The sequence below is a fragment of the Halyomorpha halys genome, unplaced genomic scaffold (assembly GCF_000696795.3).
Source record: "Halyomorpha halys isolate HHAL.00 unplaced genomic scaffold, Hhal_1.1 Scaffold806.1, whole genome shotgun sequence".
NCBI lineage: Eukaryota > Metazoa > Arthropoda > Insecta > Hemiptera > Pentatomidae > Halyomorpha > Halyomorpha halys.
Window position 1 is genome coordinate 209,861 of NW_027113188.1, and position 14,520 is coordinate 224,380.

The 14,520-nt window shown below is 28.5% G+C and overlaps 1 protein-coding gene across 1 annotated transcript in view; it reads left to right on the top strand.

Moving 5' to 3' along the window:
• Positions 1 to 765: 765 nt before the first annotated feature.
• Positions 766 to 14,520, top strand: part of LOC106686309 (V-type proton ATPase 116 kDa subunit a 1) — a gene marked incomplete in the record, with an annotated part of 28,918 nt that continues 15,163 nt past the window's right edge. Inside the window, 12 exon segments of the mRNA XM_067050769.1 lie at positions 766 to 1,075; positions 3,657 to 3,836; positions 3,908 to 3,940; positions 4,019 to 4,135; positions 4,354 to 4,406; positions 5,784 to 5,901; positions 6,062 to 6,229; positions 9,578 to 9,790; positions 9,874 to 10,024; positions 11,242 to 11,381; positions 13,168 to 13,404; positions 14,277 to 14,386. Coding sequence (XP_066906870.1) covers positions 947 to 1,075; positions 3,657 to 3,836; positions 3,908 to 3,940; positions 4,019 to 4,135; positions 4,354 to 4,406; positions 5,784 to 5,901; positions 6,062 to 6,229; positions 9,578 to 9,790; positions 9,874 to 10,024; positions 11,242 to 11,381; positions 13,168 to 13,404; positions 14,277 to 14,386 — 1,649 coding nt within the window.

The window sequence follows — 14,520 nt, forward strand, 5'->3', positions numbered from 1 at the left end:
GTTGTGACGAAATTAAACTTTGTAAATTTATTCTTACATGTTACTATAAGGACTATTCCAAATGAGTGAGTCTGTAGTATAGTCCTTCCTCTAAATAAATACTTTGTTTTCATATCTATATATAAATAGTAAAGACCTACAATCAGCCAGGGACACAAATCTTACATTAAAAAGAGAATAAACCATACATGTACGTGTAAACATTTAGTCAAGTAACTTAAATAATTAAATTTAAATTAATGGTATTTCTTATAAATTGTCTGGTTTTACTGTAAAAAACAAAAATAGGTGAAAGTTATAAGCATTATAATAAAACATTTATTTCTAAGGAGCTGGGAATTAAAATTTAATTATTAAAAGTAATAAAAATATGCATTATTACATTCATGTAATAAGTTTTAAATTTTACAACAAATCAAAAACCAGCAACAAAAAAATAAATTTTGAAATATAGTTTTATATTTTAATGTCATTCAAATAAAATATAAGTTATCCCTATTTGTGAAGTATACATTTAATTGTCTAACAATATATTATTTTATTATAAGAGCTACAAATTCATTGCTATATTTTAAGAATAAGATTAAAATTAACCAAAAAAATGTTTTGTCAAACTTAAAAAATTGAACCAGACTTTTTTTAAACAGCTGTCTCAAACAATTTGTGAAGCTAACTTTTTAAATAAAAATTCTTTTAAAAACATTATCCCTTAATTTTAAAAACAAAAATTATGCAGTAACAATTATTGTGAAATTTATTGAGAAAATTAATAATGATTTCAGACTATGGTTTTTGTCATTAATTAAATTAGTATGCTTCATGACTAGATCATGTTGGGACCTTTAAGGAAAATGATACATACACATGATCTATTCATATGATGATTAATTGATAAACTGATACAAAAAGATTGTTGTATTTAAGTATTATCTTACTTACTACAAAGATGGTTAAACCCTTACAATCAATATTTAGAAGTGAAAGAATGGCATTATGTCATATTTACATTCCAACAGAAGCTGGATATTCTATTGTTTCTGCTTTAGGGGAGCATGAAATTGTGCAGTTTCGAGATGTATGTCTTAGAATAATGCCATAAGATTGTATTTAACATTCTCATAAGACTAGGCTTCCAAATTTTAATACATAGCTTGGATTTTATTGTAAATAAAAAGAGTTGATATTTTTAAGTAGATTATTTAAACCTCAGTACCTAAGGTTTTGATATTATGGTTTTATTGAATGTATGTACATATGTACCGCATACATAAAATCAAATCTTCAATGTTTTTTGGCTGGTTCAGATTATGGAATTGTCTGGATTAGCGAGAGTCCACTATACTCTGAACAAAAAACTACTAATCTAAAAGCATAAAATTAAAATTAATTTTTAAACAAAAATAATGATGAGAAGATAATTGACCGTGGATAATATATATGAGAAGAATATGGTTGGGTTTGCGGTCAGAGAATAAGAACTATAACAATAACATATTTGTTTTATTCTCTTATCGCACTCCCTACCATTTTCTCCCCATAAAACAAAAATATTCAACTATAAATTTTAGAAGTTCCAGGAATTATTTAGTAACATTCATTCCCCAAATATATATAAATACATAAATTTGTTTTTTTAACAACATCATAAGTATAAATAAAAGTCACAATACTCGAGACAAAAGTATATCCTATATTTCTTCTTATTTCTAAGCACAACTATAGATGACACTCATTTGGTTAAATCAAGATAATTTTTTTCAAATCATTCACTCATTTAAAGTGAGCAATGCTATTAACTTAATTGAGGTCTATATTAACACTGGGTTACACATTCATTTTTTAATTATAAATAAAAATTAAAATAGCATAAAAAATATTTTGACATCCAAAGTTCCAAAAATACTTTAATCATATTGAAATGGGTTCAAACATGTTATTTACTAATAAAATTCATAAAAAAAAAAATACATTTAATGATTCATTTAAAACTATTTAATGTAAATTCAGGACTGGTTTAAACTTTGCAAAATTAAACTAAATAACGACGAATCCCAACAGATAATACTCACACTTCATCTTGACATGTGCCTCCATGACAACAAACCAATTCCACAAGCTAATTCAGTAAAATATCTAGGACTGAATTTTGATAGAAAGATGACATGGGGTCATGAAGGGGAGCAGATCCAGCTTACATTAAATAGCCCCCTAAAGTTCCTTTACTCCCAAATTTAAAGATTATCAGCCCCAACATTGAGAAAGCAACTACACACATACACCTGCTTACTAAAACTCATTTGGACATATATTCACGAATTTATGGGACAGAAAAAAAAACTCACATAAACAGAATACAAATATTTCAATCAAAAACACTGTCAAACTCTACCACCATACCAATAGACTAGAAAAATATATGGCTAACACAAAAATTCCCATACCAAATACTAAAAAAGGAACTGTATGAGGGATCTCCTCTGGCAACTTATGAAATCAATTAAAGTCAGGAGGAGGTAGCAGTGCGTAATCTCTCTGATATCACATTTGCTCTGGTTGTCTTCAATAGAATTACCTATAAATTTTAAATAATTACTAAACTTATTATGGCACAAATGATAAATATCTATTTTCATTCATGTAAAAGTACTTTAAAACATTTAATTATGATACAATATAATAATTACATCCTCTCAGCAATACAAAATCATAATATTTCTGGACCAACCATGAAGAAGTTGATAAATCTAGTTAATTGAGTAATAAGTTATCTACTTCTTCATGGTAAGTACCGAGTTAATAGAATGATGTTTTCTGTAGCAACAAATTACACGCTTACATACTCACACCACCTCCATGTATATAAAAATATCTCTTCAGTATACAGGCACGATGTATTATATAAAAATAAAATATTTAATAATTTCTGAGAAATAGTGGAAATTTGACTTATAGTGTTCAAAAAAGACCTCATGTACATTACTATACATTATTCTATAAATGTTGGAGTTGTGTTTCAGAACTGTTATTGTCTCTTATCAGCTTTTTTTCCAGATTGGTTTTGATTTATTGTTGGTAACAGCATTTATAATTCAAGAGAATCTAAAAATTAGTTTTTATTTTACTATGAACATTTTTTTTTTGTTAGATTGGTTTATACACTTTCAAATAAAATAAATATTTTATATATTTGCCTAATTTTGATTACAGATAACTAAAAATGTTAAAATTAAAATGTATTCTACTTATTTAATGCTGCATACTCAATCAATTTTTCCAGTTAAAAATTTATTAAAAATGTATTTAAAAAATTATCATGAATTTTCTCGGTTCTTTTCCCTACTCTCATGTTTCTCCCTTTTCTCTATTTTTTTTATTAAAGTATTTCAATTCATACTAATTTTATCAGTTATTTTTCTTTTGCCTAATTTTAAACTAATTAAATTTAATTGATTTTTCTATGATTCATTGATAGTGCGATTAAATTTATTTAATTTTTTTCTTATATCTCATTTCAATAAACCATTGCCCAAAAATGATGTTTTTCTTCTGGTTAATAAAGTTATTTCATATAAAATTTGACATAAATGAAAATAGATAAGACATAAATACACAATATCTAAATATTTAGGGGAAATAAGAGCAATTCAAACTTTCAGATGAATGAAAACAAACCTTCTGGTGATGGTAAAAAATACTTAAATGAAGTAAAACTTTGTGAGAAAACTGAAGGTATTCTTTATTACATTTATCTTGAAGTTGTTAGAAATAAAATAAAATTGAAAAAGTATTATGATGACCCTCCAGCACCTAGCCAAAGACAAATAATAGATCTCATGGTGAGCAACTAACAAGATTTTTAAAAATTAATGATTTAAAAGCAATTTCATAATGTCAATATTTTTTCCAGACACCAGGTACAGCAGATTTTGATCTGTTAAGGGTAATACAAGTTCTTATATTTTGATATAATATATGATTATAAAATTTATTAAGATTATTTTACATATTATTTTTATAGAAACTTTTTCAAGAAGTTAAGGAGGTTAGCTATAATATTGAACCTTTGAAATATACCCTGCAACTTCATTTGGAATATCAAGCTATCTTAAAAACAGCTTGCAGCTTATTATACACAGTAATGAGTTATTAATTACATTATTATTAATTAAGAAATTAACAAAAGTACTTTTTTTTAATATATATATATATATATATATATATAGGGAGTTCTCTAGAACATTCTAGAACATTAAAATTTGTTTTATTAAAAAAATATAAAGTAATTACTATGTATATAATGTAATTAGATAGAGGGTCAGTATAAGTAAAGTACACATTGCTTTATTTTTCTAGTCAAACGTAGTATCAATGCAGGACACTGAATCAGGACAGGATTTAAATCTTCAGTAAGTTATGTTTAAAGTATTGTTTATAAGAGGTTAACTCACACATTTCTCTCTCTTTTTCTGTTATATACTCGTATGAGCAGAGCTGGCTTGAGCTGATGGGAGGCCATATGTGAAACATTAACCTACGTAATACTACAGGAGTCCCTAAAGACCCCACAAGTTTCTTTTTTAAAGAAAACTTATGAAACAATCCCCCAATTCTATTGTTGCCCGACAAATTTTTTCACAACACTATCTTGAACAACATGAGTAAGTTTCCATTAAAGTTACATGGACCCCACATTACACAGTTCCTTTTTTTCCAAATAAAAGCATAGTTGGGGTCCCAACGTGGTCAACATGGTAGCCTTACTTATCTGACGTTTAGAACAGACAATTACAGCGAGTAGGTTGGTCGATGAACGACATGTCACAATCCCACAAGAGGAGATCGTAACGCTAAAAAAAAAGGCCATCCTTCCCCGCCTGACCCGCCCCACTAAACCCCCGGAGAGCGAGGGCCCTATATCACTTTCGAAATATTAGCTTAAAACGGGAAGGAGAGACTTTGAGATAGAGCAAAATATTTAAAAAGCCCCTGCAATCGAACAACGGCATCAATAATATAATATCCACGTTGTCCCAATCCATTTTTCCACTTATTCTCACTAATAAGGTGGAATGTTGATACCTGGATTAATAAAATAAATAAGAATATTCAAATGAGGTTCTAAGAGGATCCCCATGTTATTACGTGTTTATTTTAGACCGTGATATTACAAAGGTTAGTATGAGACCCTCAAATTATGAACGAAATAAGGAAGAATTACAATCTTGTAGATTTATCACCTCATTTACCCAGTCCAAATATTGCTTCATTTTTTTAATGTTGTTCACTTTATCTTTTTATTTCATCTGAAACTTTAAGGTAGGACTTTTAGTTCAGTTCTAATTATTTTAAGTTCTCAGAGCCATAAGCACAAAGTCTAATGCAGCAGGACTGATCACATCAGCTTCAAGTTAGCCCTGTATAAGAGCAGTCAGAAATTTAAGCAAAATAGCAAATCATATTTTTATGTAGGATTTAAATGAAATAAATTCAGTATTTTTATTAACAATGAAGCTATAACTAATTATGTTGTACACTTAGATTTTAAAAGAAAAGGAATTTAAAATAAAAATTTTATTAAAATTGAACTCTGGCATTGTTGAGTGTCCCGAAATAATTTTTTGGGATGCTGTATGTAGTTATAATAAATGGAACAACCTCAATTATTGAAAAAAATTGGTCACCCTCTTAAAAGTGATTTGTTGTTGATCTGTGGTTTTATAGAAATGAAATAGTAAAATTAAGAGGTAAAAAAATGAAATTGACTCTTTAGTTTTTCTTCACAGAATCATAGGTGGTGTAATATCAAAACAAAAATGGAATGCTTTTGAGAGAACTATGTGGCGAATCTGTCATGGAAATTATGTTTTGCAAGTTTCTGACATTCCTACAAAAGACTATGATGTGAGTCATGCAATAATTTTTTCAAATTAATAAATACTTTAAAATTGGATGATATAAGGCATTTTAGATAAATAATACTTCATCTAGAGTATAGTATTTAGTAAATAGTAGTTGCATACACTAAGTCCATTATAATATTAAAAATAACATATCTGTTTAGAACTTGCGAAGGCTGTTTGTTGTACTAGTTCATGGTGAACTCTTAAAAAACACTATTTTAAAACTTGCTGAAGGTTTCTCAGTAATATTATATGATATACCAGAAAGTAAGTCAAAATGTTCAGAGCTCTATATGAAAAACAAGTCATACATTGCAGATTTAAAGAAGGTAGATTTTTTATATATGTATATTTCTATTTACTTTTATAAACATTGGTTTTTAAGAATATAATAGTTTTAAAAAATGAACATAGAAAACTAACAGATTTTTATTGAAGTATTAGGTGTCTTTAGTTGAAGTATTAGGTGTTCAGGACACTTATTAAGGAGCTTAATTGTTGTGTATAAGAATGAGTGAAGTGAATTCCCTCTATCTCAGTACAATTTAATTTACTAAAAGAAGGAAGGGCCAAAGAAAATTTTGGAAAAGAACAATACCCTATAAGTACCTTAAATGTGATGGAAGACACAAAGCCACTGAAAGACTCCAACATAATTCGTTAATATAGATTGGATAAAATAATGCAGTGAAGCCATCTGGAATGTAAAGGCCACTGTGAGGATTAAAGTAGATCAGAGAATCCTTATTAAGTTGTTACAATACATTTATAAATATAAAGATATATTAAATGGTCATTACAAGTGTAAAATTAAAATATTTACAAGAAATTTGAAAGAAAAATAAATATCAGATGATTACCAGTTGAACGGTTTAGGTCTTGTCCACCAGGTAGCAGATTCAGTAGGTCGGATTGTAACAGCTCTAGTGGCAGCTTCTGAAAGTGTTTGGTTCACTCAAACCTCAATAGGTAGCGGCATGGTTGCCACACATCTAAATCTTTTTTTGGGGGGAGGGGGGAAGTTTTAAAGGATTAAGTCGTGAAAATAACTACAAAACTAAAAACACTTTTTTTTTAATACTTCATTCTGTAATACTTGTCAAAAATATAATGCTCATATATAAGTGGTTTTCACTATGAAATTACTTCGCACAGTTCTGCTTTGTAGTACAAGGAAAATCGGAGGGATGCCATTAAATTTGAATAATTACATGACTAGGAAACAATTCATAATGAGGAAACTAGCACTTTCATTATAAAAGGCTTTTTAACTAAAATGGACTATATATATAATTAATAATATTCTGTAAAAAAAAGTTCTGAAGCAAATAAAGTCAACAAAAATTAATAGTTCAGTGGAACTTGCACTTTACTCATCTATAGCCATTTTTGCTGTAGAATCTAATTAATAAATTTATTATTTCAAATAAAAATATTTAACCATAAACACAATTAATTGACAGCAAGGAACAGTTGAAATAAAACACATAATAAAAGTGCTTAAATTTACTGATGTTTTAACTTTTAAGTTCATAATTGAAATATATCTTTTTTTTCTGATCCCTCTAAAACAGAAATAAACATGAATTAATAAATGAACAGAATTATGTGAATGACTTTAATATCTAGAGTTCCCACAGAACAAACATCCCTACCAACAGTTAAATATTTCATTCAGACCTTCTAATACCCATGGTAGAAAAAGGTAATACTTCCATTAAATTATGATCCTCACATAATGCTGTTCATTTATTATTAATCCATCTTTATTTCTTTTTGTTTTTATTTTAGTGTGAAACAAATAATACATTGTTAAATATAAATATGTACACTACAATGCAATGATCCTTTTTTTACCTGAAGGGCATTATAGGTGGGGCCCATTGCGGCGCTTACTTGTGACAGTAATAAACCTAAACAATAGAAAAATATATTCACAGGGAGATCTAAGTAGCTACTTGAAATAAATCCCCATCCTAATAAACGATAATTTTTTTTTTTCTTACCTCCTAGAATAAAAAGAAATAAGCAATTAGATATCTACAAAAAAGAATGTTATGTACATATACCCGGTTATTGAGTTGTCTTGTTTTGCCGGAATGGCATTATAAGTGTGGTTGCCAGGTCTGCAAAAGGCAGTGTCATCAGTGATGGCATATGTTTGCCTAGATGCTCACTAGGAATAGGGAGGGGCTATTCCAGGGCCCTGTTTCATAATGAAAGCTAATAGTATTAGTTCATAGTACAAGTATAGAAAAAACGTGGTAATTGCACTAATACTTATTTTTTTGCATTATAGGGAGGACTATTAGTGATATTACAGGAATTAAAAAGTACTAAAGCACAAGTGAGTGTAATTGTATTAAGTTAAATCGACAAGATTAATAGTTTGTAATTTATTAAGAAACGGGGCCCTGCTGGTGTTTATGCACTTTTTATTTTCGTACCCTCCAAAAATTTAAATTGGTAAATGATTCGTGCATATAGTGGGGTATGCTATATGTACAGCTAGATATAAAGGATCCCTTGGATTGCCTTTTGGCATTATAAGTTTAGGTGAAGGGTCCAGTGAAGGTAGTGAACATAGGTGGCTTATGCCAGTGGATTACTGGAATGGGGAGGGGCCTTTCCGTTGGTAAATGCATAAACAATACATTTTTTTTTCCTTACCTCCTAGAACAAAAGAAATAAACATTTACAAATATATACAAAAGGAAATGATATGTACATATACCTTTGCCAGAATGGCATTATAAGAATGGTTGCTGGGACCGCTGAAGGCGGTATCAACAGTGACGGCATATGTTTGCCTGGATGCTCACTAGGAATAGGGAGGGGCTATTCCTGCTAGTGGAAAACAATACTTTTTTTTTCTTACCTCCTAAAAATAAAAACAAACTAATTATAATATAAACAAAGGAAAATATATGTATATAAGCCGGTGATTTAAAGCATCTTGTTTTGCCAGTATGGCGTTGTAAGATAGGTTGCCAGGTCCGCTGAAGGCGGTGACGTTGATGATGGCATGTGTTTGCCTGAACCTCACTAGGAATAGAGAGGGGCTATTCCTTAACTTTTCAACACATACATAGTTAAGGAAAACAATACATTTTTTTCTGACCTCCTAAAAAATAAGAACAAACAAATTATAATAAATAAAAGTGAAAATGTATATATATATGTTGGCAAATTATAACATCTTGTTTTGCCAGTATGGCATTGTAAGATACGTTGCCGGGTCCGCTGAAGGTGGTGTCATCGATGATGGCATGTGTTTGCCTGTAGCTTACTAGGAATAGGGAGGGGCTATTCCTGGGAAAACAATACATATCTAAATAATGTTTACTATGTTGTTATAAGGATTTGTGATACTTTTTTCTGGGAGTTACTTAGATCTCCTTGTGAATATTTTTCTATTGTTTAGGTTTATTACTGTCTCAAATATTTTGATCTTCTTTGTTCCTTCTGTTTAATGATTCTACCTATAGTCTTATCGTTCTTTAGTACTCTCCAAATTCTTTTGTTTTTATTCTAGACACAGCAAAAGCCATATGGGGGAGAGAGCTACCTGGTGAACAACTGACAAACTCTTTATGTTACAGGGTTAAAATATTTTTCTCTTCATCATTTAGTGACTTATATCTCTTCATTGTATAGGTCCAAATATTCTGTTGTAGGTTATAGCAACAACTAATGAACACTTTACGCGAGTTTTAAAATTAGCTGCTTCAAATTTGAAACGTTGGTTAATTGAAGCAAAAAAAATGAAAGCTATTTATCATACATTGAACAAATTTGAAGTGGACGCTAGTGAATCCTTTCTTGTTGCAGAATGTTGGATTCCTTTAAGTAATATGGAAATTCTAAACGAGCTTCTGGTTAAGGAAAGTGTATGTATAACGTAACTCAGCATAAATTTTGAGTTGTCATTCATGATGTCACTATTATTAATATGTTTTTTGTTTTAATATAGAAAAATTCAGGAGGTGAAATCAAGCCTATAATATTTCGCTTACAATACAAAGAACCTCCACCAACATATTTTAGATTAAATAAATTCACTGTTGGTTTTCAAAATATTATTAATGCCTATGGCATTGCGAACTATAAAGAACTGAACCCAAGTAATAATTTGTATTCATTTTCCTATATAGTTGGTGAAAAATACCTCTAATTTAGAATCTCACAAAACAAATGACTAGTCTTTTATAATTTTAGTTGTCCTTTCAAGTTTAGTTTTTTACTGATTTTTATGGGTGCAAAAGAAGAAGAAAATTGAAATTCCTAGATTAAAAGAAGAAGAACACCTAAAAGTATTTAATAATAAAGTTTTGTGTAGAATATTTGGCCCGAAGAGGGATACAGGAAAGTTTAGAAAGCTAAACAAGCTGAATTACGTACCTCTAGCAAGTATAGTTGATGTGACAGTATCATGGTGCTTTGCCATGGTAAGTTGCCATGTTGAGTAATGGAACTTAACAACAAATAAATAAACAAATCCCAAAAGGTAATTGAAGCTAAGCTAATGGGTAGAGGGAGGATTATGTTAAGTCAGACCTTGATAACTTTAATTTGGACAGAAAGCAATGGAGAGAGGTTTACACTTTCATAAGATAAGCCTTTATTTATTTATATGTTCTGGGGCAAATTGTTCTGGGAGAATGAATCAGTGAAGCAGTTTATATAAATTTTTTGCCTGCGTTCTCAATAGGAAGCTAAGATACTCAATACTGAATATAATAATGATATAAATAATGATTAATAATTAAATAAGTAGCAAATAAGTTTAATTTGTATTACTAGGGAGGGTACCACTATCCGCCTAACAGCGGGCCAACCTCCATATTACAAATTGTACAACTGTTCATTTAATTGTACTAATCGTTGCTCAAATTGTATAACTATAATTTACTTTTATTCTGTAGATCAGATTGTATTATTTTTTCAATATAGAGTAAGCAGGAAAAAAAAAATCAAGTCCTTATCCTAGCATTTTAATTTGTATTTGAATTTAGAGTTTCTTCAAAAACAATGTTAGCAACCACTTTTTCCTCTAAATTGTCCTGAATTTTTATTCTATCTTTTCTACCGCAAGATGCATAATTCATCAGTTAACCTTAATCTTTTACGAACAATTTTTATTACATCACCTTACAGTAAAATAAAATATTACACATTGATCACTAAAAACTATTTTATATGATAGAAAGATAAAAAAAGCATTAATAGTAATTCCAAAAAAATTGTCTTTCTGAGATAAATATTTCTTCACCTTAAATAACTATTTCACTTCTAATTTTTACTTTTTATCGAAATTGTATTCTAAAAATATTTGTTTTAGTGCCATATACAGTGGTGACTTTTCCATTTCTTTTTGCTGTGATGTTTGGAGATTTGGGCCATGGAGTTTTATTAACATTATTTGCTTCATTTGCAATCCTTTGGGAAAAATATTTCATTTCCAAAAATATTGAAAATGAGGTATGATATACATTCTAAACATATGTTTATTTTATAGTCTTTGAAAATTATTCTTAATCTTGAAGGAGATCCAGTTGGCGGTCAGAAACAACATATAAAAATAGTGGTAACTATGTATTTAATGCTGATGTTTCAATCTTTCCCGATAAAAATTAATTGAAGTAATAAATGTAAACCTCAGTTCTAGACAGTCCATTACTACAATATCCCACAATGGAACATAAAAAAAAAAAATACAAAAATGAAAGTTGAAATGTAGTGCACTCTAATAATGCAGAAAGGATGGACAAAATAAAAAATAAATATTAATTTTGAGATAGTTATTAAAAATAAGAAAATATTTATGATTAAGAAAAAAACAAAACAAGAAAAATTATAATTTATGTTCAAGATTTGAGTATAGACAGGTTGTTTTAATCTGGGTTGGTATATGTACATCATTTGATATAAGTAGAAAATCAACTAGTGGGCAACTTGCCCAAAACATTGTTCAGATGTTAAAATAAATCCAAGGTTAATATCTTCAAGAAACATAAAAAACAAAACATTATTAATGAACCCTTTTGAATTGTGAATTAAAAACTTCTTGAAATTGTATGGTTCAGTTTGGTTTCTGGTGAATGTACCAATATATCACCAAAAAGGTTTTACATTTTTAATCAAACTTAAAATTTAAAATTAAATAAGACTGAAACGACAAGAAACTGCTCGTAGATTTCGATTGCTACAACATCTACTTGACAAACGTTCTAAACTAATCATTCACTACAAAATATTATTATATATTATGATAATCAGACTGATTTGGACATATGGAATTGAGCTCTGGAGCTCTACCAAACAATCAAATTCATCCCACATCCAATCCTTACAATCCAAAGTCCTATGTAAAATCCTTGATGCTCCTTATTACATTACAAATTAACTCATCCACAAAGACCTTACCATCCCATTCGTTGCAGATTAGGCCCAAAACAAATATGCGTCTTTTTATTCCAAACTCCTTACCCATCCTAACCCATTGATTCTTAATCTCTCATCCTCAGCAATCCCTGATAATCCTCCAAGACGTCCAAATTAATGCTTGAAGTACCACCAATGGGTGATTCCTTCCCAAGATTTTCAAGTGTAAATGAAACATACAACATATTTACTTATTGTATTTATTATTTGCACAGTTGTAAATCACATTAAATAAATAAATTAAATAACTTCTTTTAGTTTTAGCAATTTTTTAAATTATTTTATTTGCTATTACTCCAGCTAAACATTTTTATTTTTAATATTCATTACTTTGTTCGTAATTAATATTTTATTATGTTCATATAAACTTCTTTTAATTTATTTTGTCAATTTTTGCATCACTTTTATAATTTCCTTTATGACATCTCATCGTCTAGCCATAGTTTTGTATGGGAATCTTTTGTATTTTGTATTTAGCCCTAATAAAGACCTGCAAAGTATGTTGAAACATTAATTCCGAAGTTTTTTACTATTTTGATCGCCCCCAAATAATTAATTATAAAGTCAAATAATAGACTTCAGATATTAGTTATTGAATAGATGTTCATGCAAGTTCATTCATTAAGATTACAATTGTAATAATAAACTAAGTTTTTGAGCCAGCACACACTTATATAATGGAATTGTAATTCTGTACATTCAATAATGATTCCTTCAAATGAATTAGTATTTACTATGAAATAATTGAATTATAATTCTGTACATTCAATAGTGATTTTTTCAATTAAATTAATATTTAATATTGTTTTATGTCACTGGAAAGATATGGAACTTACTTTTTGGAGGAAGATATATAATTCTGTTAATGGGTATTGCTTCAATTTATACTGGTATCATTTACAATGAGATTTTCGCTCTCAGTATGAATTTTGTTGGAAGTAGCTGGCTTGTTAGTGACAATGTTGTGAAAGAGAGCAAAATTGAACCTCATGTAGAATTGAATCCAGGTGATGGCTTTACAAAAAAACCATATCCTGTTGGAATGGATCCAGTTTGGAAGGTTAGAATTAATTAATAGTAATTTGCTATTCTAGTATCTTATTTCCTAGTATTAATAATATAAATTTGCTGTTCTAGTTTTTTATCATACAGTTTGGTGATTTTAGAGATATTAAGGCTGTTAGTATATTTAGATGTTATGGATTTTCTGTTATTTCCTATAAAACCTGAATTTAACCTCAGAACCCTGGACCCACAATTTTTTTTTAAATTGTGGTTCCATATAAACTAGTAATTTCTATGATGAGCTTTTTGAAAAAATAATTCACTAAAAAGGAAAGAAACAAAATGCAAAAGAAAGAAACAAAAAGTCGATGATCATTTTTTTTAGTGGCTAAAAATGTAGCACTTGTAGAGAATGACCCATATGAGTTTTCCTTGTTTATTATCATTATTTAATCCTAATTTCACATCATTTCTTTTCTTGTAACCTATGTTATTCTTGGGATGCATTTTATATCCCTTTTTCCTTCTTTAATTTTTTTTCATTCTTAATCATTTTAAAATAATGTTGTATTAAGCTCTTTTTGTCCTTTGCTTTTCTTGTTGTAATTTTGAACAGCTTTTTATTTTATTTTTTATGCTGGTTTATTATTGAAATTTTAAAATTTAGTAGATTATTTCCCAGAATTAATAAAATGAATTTTTTTGTGGAATATTGAAGTGTTGTGCTGATTTTTATTGGGATTGTGATAGTGTACAGGAAGCAAAAAGGTATAGCAAAATATATAAATTAAGAAAAATATAAGAGCAGATATTGCAGGAATTTTCACTTTGAATTGTCCAATATTATTATGTTTTTTTGAGAAATTGTATTTAAAATAATCTAACTGATAATTAAATATTATATTACTTTATTTTATTAATTTACAGATGGCCATTAACCAAATTGATTTTTACAATTCATTTAAAATGAAAATATCAGTTATATTTGGTGTTCTTCAAATGACCTTTGGCATTTGGCTATTTTTCTTGAATTCTCTGTAAGTGATATTTCTTTTTAGTTTTTGAAATTATTATCATTATTATATATATATATATAATTAACAAAAATAGTGAACATATAATTAAATAATAATAATATAATAGTTAAAAATAGTTAACAACTATTTATTTG